The following is a 22,659-nucleotide window of genomic DNA, read 5'->3' as shown; positions in this document are numbered from 1 at the left end:
TGGGTTTGTTCAGGTTTTCCCGCCCCACCCCAGCCCTCCAAACACTCGCTTGTGCTTCTGTCTTCAACATGCTTTTAAAAAACATACCTACATAAAGTCAGCAAGAGGTGCCAATCCCCCCTCATTCTGTTACTATTAATAACATAATTGAATGAAATTATTATCCTATTAGGTATCACTTTTTAACCATTAAGAACTTGTTAACTATTAGTTCTGTACACTGCCATCCAACTCGATGTAAATGCCATACGTGGCAGCGTAGTCACCAAAGCCACCATAAAGGGAAGGTCTTTGGCTCGTCCCTTTCCATAGCACATCCGCCGTCCCCAGGAGGCACACAGTATGCAGAACCCTGCTCCTTTATACCCTGGTAAGACAGAGTGATTCTGAAAACAAAGTATAGTCTGTCCTTGTGCAGACGAGGCAGCTTGGAGACATGGGACCTAAGGCTGCGGGAGCGATCTTGAGTCGAGAGCAGCAGCAGAGGGAAATGGGCTGCATGAGTGAACACGGAGCTCCTGCGCCAAGACTGTACTGAACTCCCTGAGCTAGCTCGTTTAGGCAGTGATCAGAAACGGGATTTCTACCGAGCCCCATGATGTGCAAGGTAGGTATCACCCAAACTATGCACTGGAAACCTTCTCTTGCTCCCAACTTTAGCCGAATGATGTGGAGCAGCAGCAAATCCTGCTTTGGACTTCCAATGATCTACTCAGCGCGACGCTTGCAAATCTGCGGCATCCACGGCCTCAAACACCAGTTCAAGGAGGAGCCTGGCGTTTCCTCACAACCCATCGGAACAGAATGGAACACTCCAGGATGCTCCAATGGCACATTTGCTCCTTCTCTTTCATGTCAGCCTTCCTTTACATGGCAGGTCTTTATTCAGGCACCCAACTTGACTTTGAAGGCATCAGTTAGCAAGTCTTCACAGAAAAATTCCTCCTGAAGGCAATGCCTTACAGAGGAGCAGCAGGCTTTACCTTAACAACTGTGCTGAACTCCAGCCTAAAGGAAGAAATGCTGCTAAAGGTACAAACCAGAGCAGTTAAGTACCGAAAAATTTCCCACTTTAAACACAGTAATACTGTTTTCTACTGTTATCATCTTAAAGGCAGACACCAATCTAGTATTTGGGGAAGGGGCTTACAAAACATAGAAAATAGAAATGTCTGTGTTTACGTGTACGTCTGCAAATGGGATGGAAGTATCCGTGTCAGTAAAAATAATTGCCACTACACAAAATAACTGTTCATCTGCATTACAGTGTTTCCATTTATTATCTACAATATATAAACTATTTTACTAAAAAGGATACACACTGCAGACAAAACACAGAAAAACTGAGATAGTACGTACATTTTGACAAAATTCCTGGCTTTCTGCTTCTGGCAACTTCTGTGTCTTCCCAGACATGTAAGATAAACACAGTTAGACTGACTTCAGCATTTTACGGCTTATATCCCACGGTCCCAAAATCTGCCAAAGTCTGCATGTACAGAGAAAAGACATCAGGAATGAAACAAAAAAGTGGTTTCCCCACTGCATTTTTCTACACTGCCTCACCTGTTAGCAGTTTCTCACAGGAGTATCTTTTATTCGTAGGATTACATTATTTCATTTCCGACTTCTGCTTACACCACCAAATGAAATATCAGGTTTATCTACCCAAAACATGCTTCAGCATTATGAAAATGTGTCTTCTTAGTCAGTAGTTCTTCAACACTAAGTTAACTTCTGGTTTTAACTTGGGAGGTTTTTCAGTACAAGAACAGGATGTCTAGCAGAGATGGAATACAAACTTTATGAACCTGAGAACCACAACACTCGATCCATAAATGCTGAACCAATGGGCTTTTTGACTGTCCCTCCTCCCAGTGGCCCTATACTTGTTTTCTGCACAAATTCCCCATCTCTTCTTTAAGGTAAAAGTAACAATTCTACTAAAGAAAAGGTTCTGCAGTGATTCCAGATTTTCTATTTGCTGTATTGAGGGGCGTCCTATTTTATATGTTACTTATGTTATCTCGAAACATGTTTTCAAATTAGTGAAATATAATTTGTCAGCAATTACACCCCTATTTTGGATCAGCGTGTCCTTTGCTAATTAGAGTAGTCCCCTAATACAATCTTGCCAAGTATTTTAGCTCTGGAGCTTGCGAGCCCCTAACTCCACCAGTTTCTTAATTTACACCTGCTGAGATAGGATCAGCAGACTTGGGTTTGTTTAAATGAAAATTTCTGTTTGGATTACAGACTGACGCTGCCCGCCCATGGGCGCACACCTCGGGATAAACAGCCACCATAGGTGGCCGCTCTCCAAACGAAAGACATTACAGAAAGTTGACTGCACAGATAAAAGAAAATAAATGAAGGCACACTACAAGACAAGCATTTGCATTTACTGTATTTCAAACCACACAAACCTAACTTTGTTAAATTCGGCGTTACTCCCCCGTAAGCATTATAAAGCATTATATATCGCTTTAAAGATACAGTACTGCAATGATGTGTGTGTTCCTCTATAAGAACAGTTATACATAGACCAAAGCTTTCAAACCTGACTAGCAGTTGTTACCCTATTTGTATCAATTTAATGCCTTATTTTCAAGAATTCAACTGTTTATTTTTGAGAAAAACAAATCAGACAAAATCATTTCCTCATATATACGGCATAAATGCAGCTAAGAGTATTTTAAAATTCACCGGAACTTTGTTTTCAGCTTTCTTATTAATAAGCTTTAACTTGAAGGTTTCAGTGAATCTTTCCAGTAGGAAGAATCAAAAAGTATGTTATTTGTGAATTATGAAAAACAGTAATTTCCAGAAAATACATTAATGCTGTTTTTAAAAAAATAATCAAGAAAAAAAAAATCAGAAAATACCTTTGTTTTGTAAATGAAGGAAGGAGTCAAGCATTATAAAGTCAGGTTTCCAACTAAAGAAATCTGCGTTATGTAAAACTTCACATGATATCATCACCTTTTCTGCAAATGCATTTATTATTATTAAATTAATCCAATCTAAAATGTTTGGATTACTCTTAAGAAAATGTACTCCCGAGTTACATTGCCTGCAGACTTCAATATTCCATCACAATTGGCGATGTCAGCTACTTGATTATATAATTTCTTTTTTCTAATATCTAGTACCATGTTTGATTTAGAGATTTGCTCCCCACTCCAATGTATTTAAGTAAAGCTGGCAACTAGGAACATCACATGACAACCTAGCCATCTGAAAGGTTAAAATATACAATTACAAAGCTTTTAGTTGTAAAAACAACCAGTAAATCTTTAGGCAAGCCAGTAACATTTTCTTCTATTTTCTCACCAATTAAGTGAGATCCTCTTTCCCGGCCTGAGGTGCACGTAGGTTATCAGGTGTGTGTGTGCTTTTAGGATTAGCCATGTTCTTGGCAATACAATTACCCTGAGCGACTGAGAAGTGTTTGCACAGTCCCAGTCCAGCTTTTCCTTGCTCCATTTCTCATGTCACAAAATACTACACAGCCATTTGATGTCCACTGAACAGCCACCTACAGCAATAATTATGATTCATGGCTAGAGCGTATCAGACAAGGTCGGTGTCTCCAGCTCTAACATACACTAAATTGAACGACTTACCATAAGCCATCTCCATGGCTCAACCTACGCACTAGGCGTGACTATGGAAAAATTCACAGACGCGCGCGGGTAGAGTCAAGAAAAACCTCCCCGATGGGTAGGCTTTATCAGCAGTGGAAAACAGTTCTAGGACCATCACATTTTTCCCTGCAATTCACTAATTATTTTTCTTTATAAAGAACTGTTATCCTGTAACCACAAGAAATAGCGTGGCCGGCAGGAGCAGGGAGGTGATCGTGTCCCTGTACTGGGCACTGGTGAGGCCGCCCCTCGAATGCTGGGTGCAGTTTTGGGCCCCTCACTGCAAGAAGGACACTGAGGTGCTGGAGCGTGTCCAGAGAAGGGCAACGAAGCTGGGGAAGGGTCTGGAGAACAGATCTGGTGAGGAGCAGCTGAGGGAACTGGGGGTGTTCAGCCTGGAGAAGAGGAGGCTGAGGGGAGACCTTATCGCTCTCTGCAACTGCCTGAGAGGAGGCTGTAGTGAGGTGGGGGTCGGTCTCTGCTCCCAAGTAACAAGCGATAGGACATGAGGAAATGGCCTCAAGTTGCACCAGGGGAGGTTTAGATTGGACATTAGGAGCAATTTCTTCACTGAAAGAGTGGTCAAACATTGGAACAGGCTGCCCAGGGCAGTGGTGGAGTCACCATCCCTGGAGGTGTCCAAAAAACGTGTGGATGTGACACCTGGGGACACAGTTTAGTGGTGGATTTGGCAGTGCCAGGTTAACGGTTGGACTCGATGGTCTTAAAGGTCTTTTCCAGCCTCAACAATTCTGTGATTCTATGATTTTAAGGACATGCCCTTCTCTGTTCAACAGCTAGCATTTTCCTATTAAGGAACTATCTCCAAGAGACTTACAGCTAACAGAGGCACCAAGTACTTCATTTAATAGGCACTAATTTGTGGAAAATAATTATCCAATAAATTTACCAGGCAGGCTGCAGTGGAAAAAAAATATGAAAGGTGATTCCTTTATATTTTCTACACATACAAACACACACGTTTCCACTGTAACACATGCAGAAAACTGCACTCTCGTGATACTTAGTTTTGCTCCCTAGATGTTTCCAAATATCATAACTCCTCTTAAGTAAGGTATGAATTGAGTATCATTCTCCCTTCACTTAAACCTCTCACTTTCATCTGCACCCTTACTCCAGTCACCTGCTACGGCTGGTCTCTTAAATGCACCCTTTCTGAAGTGGGGGACCTTTATATTGTGCTTGATTACACAGTATCTAGTGTGGGGCTGTCATCTGGTTGTCTTCTACTGCAATATAGATGATAATCTTAAAACAATCAGTTGTATTATATGAGTAAAAGATAAAATCCACACCAATTTTGTTCAGACAGTTTCCCACTTGCTGTGCAAGAACAAACATAAATTCAGAGTCTGACCTTTGCTTTAGAAAAATATTCACTTTAAATTTGCAGAAACAACCATGTAGTAGATAACTCCAGCTTTCTGACCACACGTGACACAGACTGGTGAGTTCAGGCATGCTCTAAGGACAAGGTGTGGCCTGAAGGTATGAATCTTCACATTAGCAAAAATATTAATACAAAAATATTAATAGAAATTAAAATACTATTATAAAATAGAGTGATATGGAGCACATGTTGCAGGAGCAGATGAGAGTGATTCAGCAGCACGTGGTGCTCCCTGTGAAATACCATGTGAATGATCTAATTTCCATTAAAGTACACATCACCTCATGAGCAAACCAGTACTTTCTCTACCACTGCCAAGGTTGGTGCCTGCTCCCATACAGATGTTCTCAGGATGGTGAAGAGCGTGTGAGGTTACCGAAGGCTGCTGGTGGATGTGCCCTGGTTCGGCTGGCACAGACTCCCAGCCCAGCCACGCCGGGCAGGCCGTTAGCAGCTCTGAGCCAGCCAGGGCAGCTGCCCTCAGTGAGCTACAGGGGCAGCCCAGACCATCACGTCATGGTCACTGTAAAGGGGGAAGGTTTGCTGAGGAAGGGGAGCTCCTGTGGGGTTCCTCCTGCTCCTCCTCTGGCTTCTCCCTGCTCCTGAGGACCGCTCTCCTGTCCATTTGTGACGGCTGCACATTCATGTGGCTGAGTACAACTCTGTAGGCCTTTGTTATTAGTACTGCTGTTTCATTAAATCTGTTTTCACTTCAGCCAACAGATCTCCTTTTCCCGATTCCCCTCCCTGGCTGGTGAGGGGTCATCGGGTGACAGAGCAACTGTTATAATTTAGCCCTGGGTATGGGCTAAATGTAGGCAGGATGAAACCTGGGAGACGCCTGAGGGGGCTGAGTTTAGAGGAGGAAGTGAATGAAAAGGGAGGTGGTGGAGTCATTGGCTCTACAGCTGGGTGAGGGGAATGCCTGTGAGGAGCAACAGATAAGGATGCCCTGTGGTATTTAGGTGTTGTACCTAGTTCCGTCCTTTTCCTGCACAGTCTGTTGCAAACTGTTGGGATCAACTTCAAGGAACAGGAGAGCAACTCCACTGCCATAGCCTGGTAACACATTTTGCGAACTTCATGCTGTTTTGTTGATAAAGGAAAACAGCGAAATGCATGTTATGACAATCTCTGAAACACTGTTTCTTCCACTTCCCATATTTTATATTGTGAAAGCAATTGCTTACATCTAGTACAATGCCATTTGCATTGAAAACTACTGAAGTGCTTTTTAATGGTACTTTATTTATAGTGGGGGGAAATAAAGTGAGATAAAGCATTTTGCCTTGTGCCAAGGAGAACAGCTGATCACCATCCTTAGGCTTGTGAATAGAGATTGAGCCTTGAAACTACTCACAAATCATGTTTTCAAACCTCTGCCCCCATCCCTAGCTTATCTCTGCCTTTCTTCAAGTGTGGTGTGCAAACAGATGCGGTACTCACCTGAGCTCTCCCAGCTACTTCGTACAGGGAAATAATTAACTCAGGTGCCACACATGTTCTTCTTCATGCTTGCCAAGATGACATCTGCTTTTTTTCACAGCAGCTTTGTTGACCCAGATCATTAGGAATGCGATGAGAAAAGAAAGAGAGTAAGGCAATGTATTTTATTTTACGCTGCAGGGGACTAGGAATGTAACTGCAGTCAGTTACTGTGTCTCAGCTGAGGTGCAGCAACTCCCCACCAAGGAACAGCAACTGTTCAAATTGTTCTGACTTGGATCATTCATACCCATAGTATTCTGTTAGATAAGTGGCTCAGTTCACATGTCACCATTGCCTTCAGATTCTTCCCCTGCTCTTTTTTTTTAACAGCAATCATAGCCAGTTATCCTTTTCTTTATACTTGCTCATTTATTAATTGTGATTTTCTTAATTGAATTTCTTCTTGTTGACCTCAGGCTATTTCTCAAAATCATCAGGATAATTTTAACTTCTAGTTTTATCATTTATAATGCTTGCAGCCCTTCCCAGGTTGATAAAATCCAGAAATTTTTTATATTATATTGAGTATAGTCTATATTCATCTCTATTTGTATAACTATATTATAGTCTATATTTGTATGACTTATTATTAACAGTACAAAATAAAGAAATGGGCCTGCATAAGGATTCTATCTAAAATAACTTTTCAAATTGTAAGCAAAAGTACTGCTAACTATTAACTGTGATTTAATCTGGACCACATCTCCTCAATTTAAGAGAAAGTAACATCAAAAGTTCTGCTATCATCAAGCTATATCTACTGTTTCTCCCTGAAACACTCAACCACGTAACTCTTCTAACGTGGGAAATCATGTTGAACTGACAAAATTGATTCTTGAAAAATCTATTTGCTTTCTTTTGTTTCTTTATCCTCTCACTACTTGTAATGTAACGTCAATTGTTTGTTTTAATACCCTTCTGGTTATCAAAGTTAGGCCAAATGATTCGCAACCTTCCAAGTCAGGCTTTCCTTAGGAAAAACACCGTTTGTCCTTTTACATTCCAGGGAATCTTTGTCAGGATTGTGAAACAGAATGTCATGACGACTCTCACTAAGTTATCTCAAATTTTTAGATTTCCCACCATCCATTTCCATCAATTCCAAAATCATTATTTTTAGAAAATTGGAGACTGCATAACGATCACTTTTGAAAAATTTACTACACCTACCAGTATAAAACTATTGATTTAAAGGCCTAATATAGACAAAAGCTAGTTACCTTCCTGCTCGAACCACCTTTCCCCTCAGTTCTTGACCACTGTTATTTTTTCCATCAGTTGTCCTTCCTCAGTGCTTTGTATTTAAGACAGTATAAATACAGCGCAATGCTCGAGACGATGGTCTCCTTGCTCCTGCTGTAAGAGGAGGGAAAATTGTTTAACAAATGAGCTTCCCAAGCTGTGACACTCCTAGTTAAAACTGTCACTGTTTGCCTTCCTGTTATCAAGGATAACGGAGGTAAACTTTGGAAATCAGTTAGTTTCTCTTGCTTTAAAGTAAATCATGAGAACTCATGGAGGTTACAGATATTGGAAAATATCTGTAATTCCTGGATATTACTGTAGCTCTAATTTAGGAAGTATGAAGAGTCAAGTTAACATGGTTTGTTTATATGGGACGTCACAACACATTGTTATTCATCACTTGGCACAAAGGGAAGCTTGGAGTATTTCCAGACAATCTACAAACTGGAGTAATTTCACATAACACTTAAGACAGCTGAAGGAGTAGCATCAGAAATGAGGTTTTATTTAGCTCAGACACTGAGATTCACTCCCAGGTGTCACCTTAAGAACACTTCAGGTCTATGATAAATTCAGCTCCAAAAGGTGGAGCTTTCAGAGCTGAGTTTGGAGTCAATTCAAATTCAGCTACTCATGAGCCATCACATTCTCCAGCCAAGACCCTGTTCTCAACCAAGGTGCTGCTCCACAAGACTGCAGGTCTTCAACAGGCCCTGTGTCACATCTGTCAGTCACATGGCGTTGTCTGGAACACCCCTAGGACATCCCAAACTGTGTCAGACCCTTAAGTTTAGGCAAGTACAGCATTATTTGGAAGGTGTTTGGGTCACAAAATCCATGGATTAAGAATACACTGAAAACCTTGAGAGAATATTTCTCAGGCTGCAGATGGCAACATAGCACATGAGAACGACTACAAATTTTTCCGAAACTCAGGGATAAGCTATGGCCTCATTGATGATGTAAACTCAAAGACTAAGTTAAAGGCAATCTTACTGTCACCTGGCTGCAACACTAGACTACGAATAAAAATGAACAGAATATTGTAACATGCTTGGTTAGGCCAAAAGTCTGAAAAAGCATCTGAAAAGGTTAATCATACCACAACACACATATGCCTATAAGGACAGTTTGTTAAACTTCTCTCTGTGAAAAGGGAGCGCAATTTTATCTGTGATAGGAGATCATAATGGAAAGTCTGATGGCTTTTCTTTCAGATCTCAAACCTCAGTAAAATACAAAAATGTTCACATTAACAGAAAAAGATCTGGTAAGTTAACAACGCTCTCTAATACCTTCATGGGAATGTGTTTATTGTGGTTACTGATCACCATGTTGCAGACACTAACCCAAAAGGAGTTGCAGAGGTGAGCAATAATCTTGTCACGATAGTTTAAAACCAAATGAAAGGCAGGTGGCTTGTCACTACCAAGGGCAACTGGCAATGTGTTCCGAAGATATTGAATGGAAAAGTGAGTAACGCAGGAAACGGAGCAGTGAAGGAAACAAATCTTTCCTCGAGGAAGAGAAGACTGCTTAGTTGCAGGCTGCAGAGGTGGGGACAGTGTAGGTTACACTGCAGAAGGACTCCTGGGAAATTCTAATATTTCACTTAAGGGCAAGTTCCAATCTCAGATGCACTGCCAGCCATCAGCAGATGACAACCAAAGGAGACTAGAAGCAGCCAGTACTTCTCCTATGTGAAATAAATTCTTAGCAGTAGTATTGTAGTGTTGTGTAAAGTGAAAAGCTGCAGTATCATGTAAATCTGAACTGAAGAACAACAAATGAATTGATTCTGGATTACCAAGGGCAGCTAGTGGCCCCACTAAAGTTTAGGATTTGTGTAGTTATTTCTGCAATACTCAGGTCATGCACACACAGCAAACTATATGAAGGCCACGTGGGAACAGCAAAATGAAAATTCTTGCCCAAGGATGTGTGTTGTAGCCAGGGACGGTTACACAAATAGAGGAAATGGCACAATTATGTCAAGGCTGTCAGGCCACAGAACAAGCCTGAACATGCTGTGTTGTGTTGCTGCAGTAGGCGGCTTCTCTGCAGCAGTGAGCCCATATCGACTGAACTACGGACACATATTTTGAAAGCAATAAGTAGTCATTCTGAGTTACTTCACGTGTACCCAGTCAATCCAAATAGCTCATCCTGACTGGCAGAAGCATTAAGCCTGTCAGGAATGCAAGAATATTCGTGTCCAATTTACCCCTAAAGAGTTTCAGTTGCCTGTCACATCAGATTTTTCAAATTCTGCTAAAACTAGAGAGTCATCTATAAGCACAAGGAAGTGATGTGCTCTCTGCAACATAGATACATAAAACACATTGCATTTTTTTCTCATGAAGGATAGAAACGAAGATTATGCTGCTACAAATTGGTATCAAGTGTTATTTATCCTTTCTCAGCCATGTAGTGATCGTGCTCCCTGGTGAGACCTCCCCTGAAGGCAGGCAGCATGGCTGTTCACATCCACCTAACTACATTCTCAGCGTGAAGCTTATTGAGGGAAGCAGTTATTCAGGCTCCATTGTGCATATTTGATTTTTTTCCTTGTTATGAAAAAAATACAATAGATGAGTTGTGAACTCTGCTCTGCATTTTTAAGATGAGCAAACTATGAAGCCAAACGAGTAATTTTTGCTCTAGAAAAAGTGATAAGGTGCTGCAGCCTTGCTATACTGGTATTATAACAAGAGGGAAGTGCTGTGTAGATCCAAACCCTCAACAGCTTCTGACAGCTTAGTCAGCACTGATGTGCTGAAAGCCATCACACAGATGCCACCCGAAGTGCTGGGCACTTGCGTGCCTACCACGAGCCGCACAGCTCGCGGTGCTGGTACGAACTCAAAGCAGACAGGTCGCTCCAGCTCCATGAACACTGCTGTCAGAGCAAAATTGGACTAAACCCAAAACCTGGTAATTGAACTTAGATCAGTGTTATTGGTTTTGTCACCACAAAAAACATTTGTGGAATGACCACCTCAGATTTGTCACTCGGGGTAAAGCCCTGACAGAGGATTTTCAAACCGAGCGTTTGCCTCTTTTAGCAGTGACTGCTCTGAGCTTGATCTGCTTGATGCAAATTTCTGTTTAGATGTTTTACTTTCCATTTTGTCAAATTTCTAAATAAAGTGTTTTACTGAGTGACAGGCTGTTTGGAAAATGGTCTGTCCTGAGATCAGCTTCATCTGGATGAAATTCTTGTGAGTGTTGAAAGACAAAGACTATTTCTCTACATCTTCCAACCAGAGCAGACTGCAAATGAGTACAGAGCAGACCAGACGTGACTACTTAAGCGTACTTACATGAATATGCCACCCACTCAGTACCACGAACCCATCTGCATTGAGGCAGCTATCCCCCTCCCTAATGACAGAGTACAGGTGACGCTACACTCGCAGGGAAGGTGGTAAGCAATGCTTTAGGTGCTGTAATTGGAAATCAGACTCTCTTAATGTGGATGAAACACGTTCATCTCTCTGAGCCTCTTTGCAGGATGCTAAAAAAAAGGCTGAAGGAGTAGAAGATCTTTTTCAGGCACTTCAATTTATGGCAATAAATGTGTTATTTTTCGCATCTCCTGCGGGGATTTCCAGGCTATATAGGAGTAGGTACAAAACAGCGGGTTATTCCCCGAGACTTGGCCCTGACCTATTCGGGAACAGCAGAATAGATCTTCTCTTTTTTGCCTCAGCTTTGCATGTGGGTTTCTCATCCTGCTTTCCAAGAATATTTGGAATGAAGATATTGTGAAATAACATAGGAAATGCTGGCTGAGGATAGCAGTGATAGCACTTGTACCTTGACAAATTCCAGCAAGTTTTCCACGCGTTAAATAGCTGTCTACAGGTTTAACCTGTAATTCTAAATCAATGGTGAATTAAGTCCATTCTTTTTAAAGCAAGCCCAGGACATTGTGAATCCAGGTTCTTACATCAATGCCAGTATTTTTGTAATATTACACTTTCAGACATCATACCCAGTTCAAAGGTAGGAAAAAATGATACCTATTGCATTCACCTGACACCAAATCTGCCTCGCCTTGCTCATGGAAACCACTCACTGTTTTCACTGGTGAGTCTACATGAGCAAAATCAGCATACATCAGCATCTTGAAGGAGTATGCATGTCACCAAGGGAATATATGTAGTCTAGCTCACAGTAACTTACAGAAGAGATACTTTTCATTAAAATAATCAGAGCATAAAGCAAAATCAAGACTACATGACTTGCCTATACCTCAGCTGTTCTCCAGAAATCCTAATCTGTGCATTTGAAACGAGAGTTTGTACTGTATCAATCAACCCATGGATCCAAAGATACTGGTTTACCTTTCCCATTAATTTGAACACAACCTTTAGCCACAAAAAAAAAATCTAATATTCTTTATCTTTGTTTAACAGGGGACAAATTTTTGTTTTAAACAGGATGCGTGCAGGATAAATTTTGTTTCTAAGTGGCAATAACAAGAAGCTTTAAAGTAAATCAGACACCGTAAAGTAATTCCACAATGCCTTGGAAAGAACCCAAGACTTGCTGGTACCTAAATACATTCTCTATGGGTAAATGAAGCAGCCACCTTCAATGTGAACAATAACTGTATTCGCCTGATAGCGCCACGGAATACTCCATGAAATGAGTTTTTGTCTCTGATAAGGAAAAGGATGGGAACTGACTTTCTCTGAAATGCTGCTTATTAAAAATGCAGAAGATGCTAGAATCCTACTTTAAACAACCACATGGCAAAATTTTATTTCAGTGAAGAGCTTTGTTTCTGAAACCTTACCTTCAGCATTTTTCAATGTCGAGTACGCGGAGCTCTTTTCCATCACAGTACAGCTATGATATATAAATGAATTATTTAACAATGAGAGGAGACCTCCATAAAGAGCTTTGGCAGCTCCAACATTTTTACTTTGCTCGCTATCATTTCACTATAGGTGAACGACATTCCTGTAGCAAGTATTCTGAAACAGGCTGAAACAGCTGGAAACAGAAACTTAAAGTTTGTTTTGTTGTGAAATTCCTGGAGACTGCATCAATTGTCAGAACAATCAGTGGTTTAAGTGTGTTATCTCAAATGGCATTTTTACATGTGCATTAAAACATTCTGGATTTTTCCTAGTGCTCTTCATTTTGAGCTTCTTTTTACTAAAGGACTCATGAGATCATGACTAGTGTTTCCGTTTTATCTGTCAGGTGACATAGACCATGACCTTTGGGTGTTTCAGTTTCTTTTTCTCAAAAGTTTGAACTTATGTCATTCTAAGAGCTGTGGCACTTTTAAATTGTAGAGCTACATATAAGTTCTAGTCACACTTTAATTAAATCTAAGACAGACACCTTAGAATGACATTTAATCTCAAAATACAAGAGATAAAAGAAATAATGAGTGTTTGCTACAATGTACTACCTGGTTTTTTTCAGCTGCAAGGTCTTCCACGGACAGTAAGACACCCAGTGAGCAATCCTCTGTCTCTACACAATCGTGTACCCATTTAATTACATATGGTTTTAAAACACTGGGGTAAACCAAGGTGCTTATTCATAATTTACCTGACAAGAAGTAAAAATTAGCCATTATTTAGGACTATGCTGCCGTAGTTAAATTAGTTTTGCTCCACTAACTGTCCAAGGCTTTTCCACTTTATACCGCCATCTGAAACCCAGAATTTAAAACCTGTGTATCAATTTTACATTAATGTAGTAATCATTCCACACAGTCATAAATGTATGTGGAAAAACCATCTATTTCCCTTGTCTGAAAATCCATATTCATTTAAGGAAGGCTAAAATTTTCAATAAGTAAATCAATAGTTCTAAGAATAGCTGCAAAGGGAACAATATCACTGTCACTGTATTAATATAGAAACTAATCAAAGCAATATGGCCTCTGCAGAACAGCTCTAAGGCATAAAACAAAATAAAACAAAACTAAACTAAAAATTATTTTGTATATATGATTAAAATATTTAGGAGCACCTACACCCTGATTTCCAGCTTACCACACTGGTGGCCCTGGATGTGATAACCCTTTATCATGACAGAAGAAAACACAGTGTTTTTAAGAGTTCCAGCACTGTGCTCTGACAACCTGAGCTGATGGGGACAGCCAGAACCACCAGAGATTGATGGGGACGCCACTTACCAGCCCAGAAACTCCTCACGCAGGAGCTCCAGGAAACCGAGGATGAGTCAGGGTGAGGAATCAGTCCTTCAGGCCGCGCCACCCCTGCTCTGACACCGGTGCCAAAGCAGGCGCTGCGCAGGCGAGCCCCAGCCCCCAACGAGGAGGCAGGCAGCCACACGAAGCAGCTTGGTACCCAGAGCACGCCAGGGAAGCTGTTGACCACGCCACACAACACTGAGAAAGTGCCCTGTGTAGCCTGTGGGTACAGGACAAATTGGATTATCCCTACATAGGATTTTTTGAAAAATATTTGTCTTGCACTTGAACCACTACAGCAGTGAAATTACGTTCCTGTATCAGTGCCCACCTCTGGTAAATAGCCCAAATGCCTGAGTATTACACTCAGATGGCGTCGAACGTGGTACAGACGCCTGCAACTAAAGTAACCCCAGGCTTCCTATTTCAAGAACACGAAATCAGTTTTCTATAGCTTTAGCAACACATTTGCACCACAAATTTGTCATCCCAGACAGCTGGCTCTAGCAGAGCACAGAGGTTTCAGCTAAAACTGGTGCAGATATTTCTGAAAATAAGGCAAGAGAAAATATGTTCTTTCAACCGTATTAAATCAATCTTAGGACCCTTTTGCAGTGCGGTTTTAATATTTAGCCTGGGATAGGCACTGTCTCAGTGTCAGAGGCGTGACTACCATTGCCATCTGTGAAAAGCTGCCCAAGATCTATAGTTGAAATAAACAGAAACTATAAACTCTAAAAAGCATGATGAGGAGCACTGGACCATGACATGTGAAGCAGGAATGCAGGAGAAACAGCTCATGAAGATGGAGCTCTCTCAGGGGCTACAAGCAGACACCAGGAAAGAGAAAAGAGGAGGAAAGAGGAGGGGTTGCAATGAGGTAGGAAAAGGGGATGGTTCGGACAGGAACAGGATCAGGAGATACTGAGGAGGAGGAGGAGTAAGGATAAAGAGAGTGAGGAACTGTGAACGGTAAGAAAAAGGGGTTAAAAAAAGCCAAGCAATTAAGAAAAGGGATGGAATATGGGTAGATTTCAGAAAGAGGAAATAAGCTTGCAATCTTGAGAACGGAAAGAAGATACATAAACCAGGTAGGAGTGTTTAGGCTGTTATGGAAAAGGAAAAATGCTGATGTGAGGAAAAAAAAGAACACAAACTAGGGAAATAGTATAGGAGACTGTAGCAAAAGGAAAGGTACAGAAAAGACAGAGGCAAAGTAACAGCTGTCATTCCAGAAATGGGAATTGAACCAACCATTCCACAGCCCCAGCATAATTTCCATGTCCTGCACTATTATCTCAAAACCCCACTGACAAGGTTTGTTCCTCAGTCTTCACCTTGTAACCGGTCAAAATACAGGCTCATACAGCAGGAGAGGATAAATGCTGCAATTGGATGAGACATTCCTCAGCTGCTGCTTGATGTCATGCACACCATGGACAAAGCTCTAGGAAGAAATCAGCATTAGAAGGCAGACAACAAATGAAGAAGAGACCAGCAAGAGGAGGGATCAAACAAGGCAGGAAAGCGGTCACCTCTGGGTTAAGGCAATCTAACAAGATGTTGGAGGGCTGCAACCTGTAAATACTACAGGCACACAGTTTTACGTAGTAACAGGTTTCCTTTGAGATGGATGGCATCACACCGGTCTCATTTCACCACGCAATCAGTCTGGGAGGATGTGCAGCAGCGTTGAGCTCTCGTGACTGCATCTGAAGGCAAGGGGAACTCAACTGGGGAAGGAAAAAGTGCTCCAAGTGCTTTAATTACAGAGCATTTTGGTTTTAACCTGTGTAAGATGCAGATTAACTGGGTTGGAGTTCCATAGAAAATGTGTGTATCATGTACAATCAATGCCTATATCATAACGTTACTCACCAAAGGTTAGAGCTGCACCAGTAACCTTAATTCTGGAAGTTCTTTGTTCAACCTTACTTTGGGATTTCCTAAATCAACTTGACTTTCCTTCCTTACTTTTCTTTTACTGGAGGATTTTTTTAAATTTTATAAGATAATTCAGCTAGGTATTGTGGCTATTATATTACTGTATTATAGAGAAAGTGAGTCTTAGAACACCTCTAATGAATCCATTTACAAACAAAGCAAGCAAAATTCATATTATTTCAATACACCTGAACATCTATTCAGAGTGAAAGTATCTAATGTTTGCCTTCGCTGTTTTGGGGGGGTTTTAGAACGACGTTGGCACAATGGCATGAGCAAGAGCACCTCCTATGGGTTTGGCAGTCCGTAACTGAGGAAGTATGACTACCCCGACGGTCATCACTGGGGCTGGTCATCTAGAAACCACAACTGCACTAATAAAACTCACTCAACTAGAGTTTTCACTGTTGTTAAACTTACACTGGCCTCTAATTGTAACATGTTCAGTGCTTCTTTCCAGACAAATATACCATATTAAAATGTCTACATTGTTCTTAAACCACTGGCACACATGCAGTCCTATTTCCCACCTTGCACCCAACCCCCTAATATCAGAAACTTGACACTGGCCTTCACATTTTCCTCATTGTAAAGTTGAGGGGAAAAGGGGTTACAACAACGTGAGCCAATCACGATTTCAAGTCAATTTTGTCAGTATTACACTGATGTGCAGCTAAAAAATGTCACTGAAGCCAGGGGACGTAATCAGGGTTTCTCCTGACCTAAATAAAGTTACACTTCCTGAAATAACAAAACATTATCTAACCAATAAACCAGGATATGCTCAAGTACATTTCTACTAGATTATCTGCTCAAAAATAATGCAGCCGGCTCTGTGTACGTTACAGGTGTTCAGAAAATGGTCATTATCATATAATTTTTACAAAACCAAGCATGGACTACACACGTGGAATTTTCTTCATCCACGACTCAGTAGTCTAAGAATTTAATGCAAGATAAAGTTAACTTACCCAAAAATATTTGTATTATGAATGTCATTGATACAACTTTTGAACTGTCATTTGCAGATTAAAATATCGGAAATTCTCTACTACAACTATGGTAGGCTGACCCCAGTCAGAGCCTTACAAACAGAGGAGAGGCACCAGAAGAGTTGTCAGCTTTACACTTACCTGACAGCGTGACGAGAATGGGCTGTCGTCATACTCTGGCACTGGCAGAGATGTCACAGACCAGTACAGCCCAGTACAGCCCAACAGGCTAAAAACCCTCCTGGTTTAGCGGCTAATTGATAATGGCGGTCGATTGATAGCAATTGAGATGAGAATTTGGGCTGCATTGTTTTTTTCTCCTCACTAATAGAAGCCTGAACCCCATGACACAAATGGCATAAACCTACCTGAAGGTACGTGGCAGGAAGTAAAACAACTTGCAAAGACAGCACCAATGCTGTTTGTGAATGCTTTGGTTCGAACAGAAATCACTATGTAAAGCAAAAGTCTATAAGCATCCAAATCCAACGGCTTCCAGGCACACTTTAAAAGTAGTCTCTCAAACTTACCCAGCTCCTTTAGACAGAGAGACTATAACTTCGGGGAGGAGGTTTTCCCCGATGCACTAATGACAATCGCAAATTCCAGTTGGCACTTACAAACCACTGAAAAAACCCTACAAAAACCGCAGTCACACGTCCTGTACTCCAAGGGAGAGACAGCAGCACAGGTCTAGCCATTCAGCTGTGTAACAGGAATACAGCCACACCTGGGAACAAACTTCTTTGACCGTTTTAGAGCCATTGTCATGGTGAAAGAAAGCGTCACACAGCATCTGCATTTGCTTTACTCCACCTCAGGGCATGACTGATTTAACTTTAGATTAGTCTCCCCAAAGGGCCATGCGGCCAAGAATGACAGAAAACAGCTGTACATAAATTTATTTTCCTGAAGTACAAAAAAAAAAAAGGATAAATATAGTTAAAAACAGCTAATAAAAACGTTTTCTGGGCAAACAAGTAACGGTGCCGATGTTTAACGATAATTTTGGGCACGGACGTAAATAAAAAAAAAAGATGTAAACACGCCGTCACACCGGTCGAAAAAAAAAAAAAGAGTCTGAAAGACGCTTTTAATCTGCAGTGTGGTGGCACCTCTCCGCCCAGAGGGGGGGTTTGCGACATTCTCCCGAGAAGAGTCCAATAAATTACATAAATAGGAGCGGGGCCGGGCGCCTCCCTGCCAGTCCGCGGCGCAGCCCCGGGCCGGTCCCTCACACGTCGGGGTAGCCGCAGTAGTAGACGGCGCTGCTGGCGTCCGAGACGGCCGAGGAGACGGGCCCCGCGCCCTCGGCGCCGTCGTGGCCCGCGAAGGGCAGCCCCAGCTCGGGCTTGCAGGCGAAGCGCAGGTACTGCTCGAACTCGGTGCGGTCCACCTCGCCCAGCAGCTCCTCCTGCGGCAAGTGCTCCAGCTGCTCCCGGCACGGCGCCCCCTCGGGCGGCGGCGACGGCTGCCCCACCGCCCCGGGCGGCGGCAAGGGCGGCAGCGGGCCGCGCCCCGAGCCCGGCGGCTGGCAGGCCTGCCCGTAGTAGGCGTGCAGCGGCGCCGGGCAGCCCAGCAGCCCCTGCAGCGACCCGCCGGGCCCCAGCGCCTCGCCGGGGGGCAGGTGCCGGCGCAGCGCGGCCCCCGCGGGGCTCTCGGCCGCCGGGTACTCGGCCGCCGGGTGCGGGGCGTAGCCGTAGGGCGCCAGCGCGCACTCCTCCTGCAGCCCCGCCGCGAAGAACGGCGCCTCGCTCTCCGCCGCGTCCAGCGGCGACGGGTCCGGCGTCGGCAGGCTGTAGCCGTCGAAGGCGGCGCCCAGCGGCGGACAGTCCCGGTAGTGGCCCGCCGCCGCGAAGCCCTGCTCGCCGTAGGGCAGGCCCAGGCCCTCCACGCACATCCTGCCGCCGCCGCCGCCGCCGGCCTCGCCGCCCGGCCCGGGCCCCGCCGCCTCCGCCAGGCCGTGCTGCAGGAAGCCGCTCTCCACCCGCTTCAGGCGCTTCACCTGCTTCCGCCGCCGCGGCCGGTACTTGTAGTTGGGGTGGTCCTGCATGTGCTGCACCCGCAGCCGCTCCGCCTCCTCCACGAACGGACGCTTCTCCGCCAGCGACAGCGCCTTCCACGATTTACCTGCGCCCACCAGCACCGTCAGACCGGCCGCCCGACGACGCCCGCCCGCGCACCGCCGCCGCGCCCGCCCGCCCTCGCACCCGCCCGCCGCCACCCCCGCTCCCCGCCCGGACCCCTCGCTCTCGCCCACCCCACCACACACCCCCCCCCCCCCCAGCGCTCACCCAGCATCTTGCTGAGCTCCGCGTTGTGCAGGTCCGGGTTCTGCTGCGCCAGCCGCTTGCGCTCGTCCTTCGCCCACACCATGAAGGCGTTCATGGGCCGCCGGATCCGCGCCTCGCTCTTGCTCCGCCCGCCCGACGCCCCCGACGCCGCCGACGCCACCGCTTCGCCCTTCGCCTTCGCCTCGCCCAGCGGGCTCAGCGCCTCTGCCCACGGGCAGGGGCCCACGCCCGGCATCATGACGGGCAGCGAGCACCGCCCCTGCGCCTGGTCCTCGCTGCTGCCGTAGCCCGCATCGGGGCTGCTCATCTCGGGACGCGCCGCCGCCGCCGCCAAGGCCGAGCGCTCCGGCGGGGCCGCGGGACGGGCTCGGCGCTCGGGCCCCGCTCGCTGCTGCCGCCCGTCGCCGCCGCCCGGCCCTATTTGAGCTGCGGGGCGGCCAATGGGGCCGCGGGGGCGGGAGCCGGACGGTGCCGGTGGCTCCCGCGGCGGCGCGGGGCGGCCCCCGGGGCTCCTCCCGGCACCTGAGCGGCGAGAGGGGCCCGGTGCGGCCAGCGCCGCCCCCGCGGGACCGGGGAGGGCGGGGGAGGGTGGTTGGAGCGGGGGGGAGGTCGTTCGGGGGAAGCGATGGCGCATTCGTAAGCGACCCTCGGAGTTCAGCCCCGCTCCCCGCAACGGCAGCAGGGACCGGGCGGTACCGGACTGTCCTCCGGCAAATGCCCACCCGTCAGCGGCCCGCCAGAGGGACAGCAGCAGCCAGGGAGGCACGGAAGGGATGCAAGGGGCAGGGGATTCCCAGCCGTCCCTCCGTACCCCATGGAGGGGCTTCTTCCCCAGGCGGGCTCGGAAAGTCACCGGGGAGGAGCGAGCCGAGCCGTCCCCTGTGCCTCACCCTCCCGCTGCCCGCTTGCCGGAGCATAGCCCCCCTCGCCAGCCCAGGCGAGATGTCCGCAGCGTGGGGCAGCAGGGTCCTGACTGCACAGCAGAGCCTGTGCAAGGCATCCCACCCCATGCGGCGCAGGAAAGTTACTCGGTATTTGCCAAAGGCGCAAATATTTATTGTATGGAGCGTAATTTGCCTTAGAAATTGTTTAAACTGAGCTTTGCAGTACGTGTTCCTCGTCATTGCCTTGCTCAGGATTTCTCTGGTGTGCCTGAATAAATAAACTGTAAATACAAACAGATGTTTGTAAAGTGTCCATCACGTCAGAATAAACACAAATGATATCTCGCTACCATTTCTGTTCTTTTTTTTTTTTTTTTTTTTTTTTTTTTCTTTTGGCGTACAAACTAATGTAAAACACGGCGTTTTCACGGGCGCTCTGGTTAATATTTGCATTGTTATGTGGTGTTATTAAATGCATCAATGCTTATTTGAGAAACCGCTGAGCTTCAAACTGAAGACCAAAGAGGTTTATTTGGTTAACGACACCTTTGTTTGGGTAGCCACTTCGATCAAATAAACCAATATCATAAGAATTCTCGCTGAAATGAAATGAATGAAGGCAGCATCACTGTTAACGTATTCTAACATTGCATCTGCTGTTCCGTGCGAGGTAAAACCTGCACCTTCACCCTTGACGGCCAGTGGATGTTCTAAAAAGAAGACAATCGCGGTGGCGGGCGGCAGCTGCCCAGGACCGGTACCGGGGAGGAGAATTCTCGAGGCACTTCTGCGTTCGTGCTTTCTGCTCCCCTCTGTTCGTTAAGGGATTATAATCTAGCGATATATATCCAGACTAATGGTATCTGGTGTTTACCCTTGTTGCGAGGAGCCGAAACCATTGCTAAAAGACCGGCTTCTTGGGTAAAACCAAGCAAAGAGAAGGGTTTAGGTTGGGTTTTTTTTTCCCCGTTCAGACACTAGACGAGAGGCAGCGATTCAAACAGCTCCGCGTCTCTTCCTTAAAGCAGATGCTGTAAAAATCAGCGGAGGCGAAAACAATGTTCCTACGCATGTGTCTGTGTAAAGCCCTCGCATACTGGTACATAATAACGCCGTGCTCGGAAAAGCATGATGCTTTTACAACTGGCGGTAAAAGCAGCTCATCGGGACATCACCCGCTCGCAAAGCCGGCCGTCGTCACGGAACTGGCCCGAATAACCAGGAATTAAGTGGTTTTTCGATAGTTTTCAGTCCAACGCCTGTGGGACGCTACCTTAGGGAGCAGTTTTTGGGGGCTGGCGTGCCAGTGACTTTAGTTTTCCGGCTGAGGCGGTGCGAGCTGCCGGCCCGACGTGCCGGGACCCTCGGCCCTAGGCCGGCTGCCCCGGGGCAGGGCGCGCACCGGAGCGCGGCCGGTACCCAGGGAAAAGTGCGAATGCCGCCGGGTCCGCACCGGGGCTGGAGCAAACTCGGTCAGGAGGAAAGCGTGGATATTTTTCCCTGCGGAGAACAGAATTCTCCGCTGAAAGGGAAAAGCAAGACGGCTTCCAGGCAAAACAAAACCCGCGAAGGCGGCAGCGCGCTGCCCGAACGAAGCCGGCCCTTTCCACCGCCTCCCCCATCAGCTCCACCTCACGCCGTTATAGACTCGAACAGAGCTGACCGCCGAGGAGTTTAACGCGTAGAAAAGAGTACTGCCCTTTTTGGTTTTGTTTGTTTGTTTGTTTGCTTGTGGTTTTTTTTTTGTTTGGGTTTTTTGTTTGTTTGTTTGATGTGGTTTTTGTTGGGTTTTTTTGCGAGTTGATCTTGTTAAAACGCCGAACTGTCCCTTTTACTCTATTTAGCAGAAACATTTTCGCTAGCCAAGGGAACAAATCCCGCAAGAGCTCGCACTGAAAAAGTTCAGCGAGTGGAGGGACTGCTTACAAACACGCTTTACAGCAATTTTGGGGCCGTCACTACCAGCAGAAAAGAAAAATTACTTTTTTTTTTTTCTTTTTTTTCCCTATAGAATGAACGTGAGGTAATAAACTAAGCAAACTGCCGCTGACTTTGTTTGGGAGATTTGTGCAAAGTGTTTCTACAGCTCATTGATCTGGGATCAAAGGAAGAAAGGTGTGTTTTGAATCTAAGCCGAGAAAGTAAAAGCTCCCTGGTTTGTACAGAAAATGCCGGCAGTTTGTGACCCTTTCTGTGCCCCTGGCGTCATAAATAGGTTCTCTCACCTATTTTCTCTCTTTCTGTTTAAGTATTTTTGAACTGTAACTGTAAAACACGCCGCGCAGCACCGACTCCTGGCTCAAGTTGCGCTCCCCGCTTACACCTCGCTTCCCTGCAGCGTTTAGGAAAGAGCTTCTTCTGACGCTCCCGAAACCTTCGCGGTCGCACGACTCCTGGGGTCATTCGTTAACTTTCCCAACCTAACAATGCCGCCGAGAGTTCATCCCTCTGATTTATTGACCTTTTAAACCCGCCGGTCCGCAGCGCGGGGGCGCGGAGCGGGGATCCTCCGGCGAGAGATGTGTTTCTATTTCAGGTCCGTTACAGAATGCGGTGTTGGAAGTGGTGCT

At 45.3% G+C, this 22,659-nt stretch overlaps 1 protein-coding gene across 1 annotated transcript; it reads right to left on the bottom strand.

Annotated features, from left to right (window-relative positions):
* Positions 1 to 18,145: 18,145 nt before the first annotated feature.
* Positions 18,146 to 19,512, bottom strand: SOX17 (SRY-box transcription factor 17). The gene is made up of 2 exons (XM_086472665.1): positions 19,206 to 19,512; positions 18,146 to 19,041 (listed from the first exon to the last, which is right to left on the bottom strand). The coding sequence occupies exons 1-2, from the start codon at positions 19,510 to 19,512 to the stop codon at positions 18,146 to 18,148; spliced, it is 1,203 nt and encodes a 400-aa protein (XP_086328791.1).
* Positions 19,513 to 22,659: the final 3,147 nt, after the last annotated feature.

Source organism: Leptosomus discolor, chromosome 13 (assembly GCF_034619465.1).
Source record: "Leptosomus discolor isolate bLepDis1 chromosome 13, bLepDis1.hap2, whole genome shotgun sequence".
NCBI lineage: Eukaryota > Metazoa > Chordata > Aves > Leptosomiformes > Leptosomidae > Leptosomus > Leptosomus discolor.
Note: the sequence above shows the minus strand (reverse complement) of the source record. Positions and strands in the feature narration are given on the sequence as shown.

Excerpts from the sequence above, each read along its gene's own strand:
- SOX17 (XM_086472665.1), bottom strand. The coding sequence starts at position 19,512 with ATGAGCAGCCCCGATGCGGGCTACGGCAGCAGCGAGGACCAGGCGCAG. Across the intron at positions 19,042-19,205 it reads GGAGCTCAGCAAGATGCTGG|GTAAATCGTGGAAGGCGCTG; the intron begins GTGAGCGCTGGG and ends TGGTGGGCGCAG.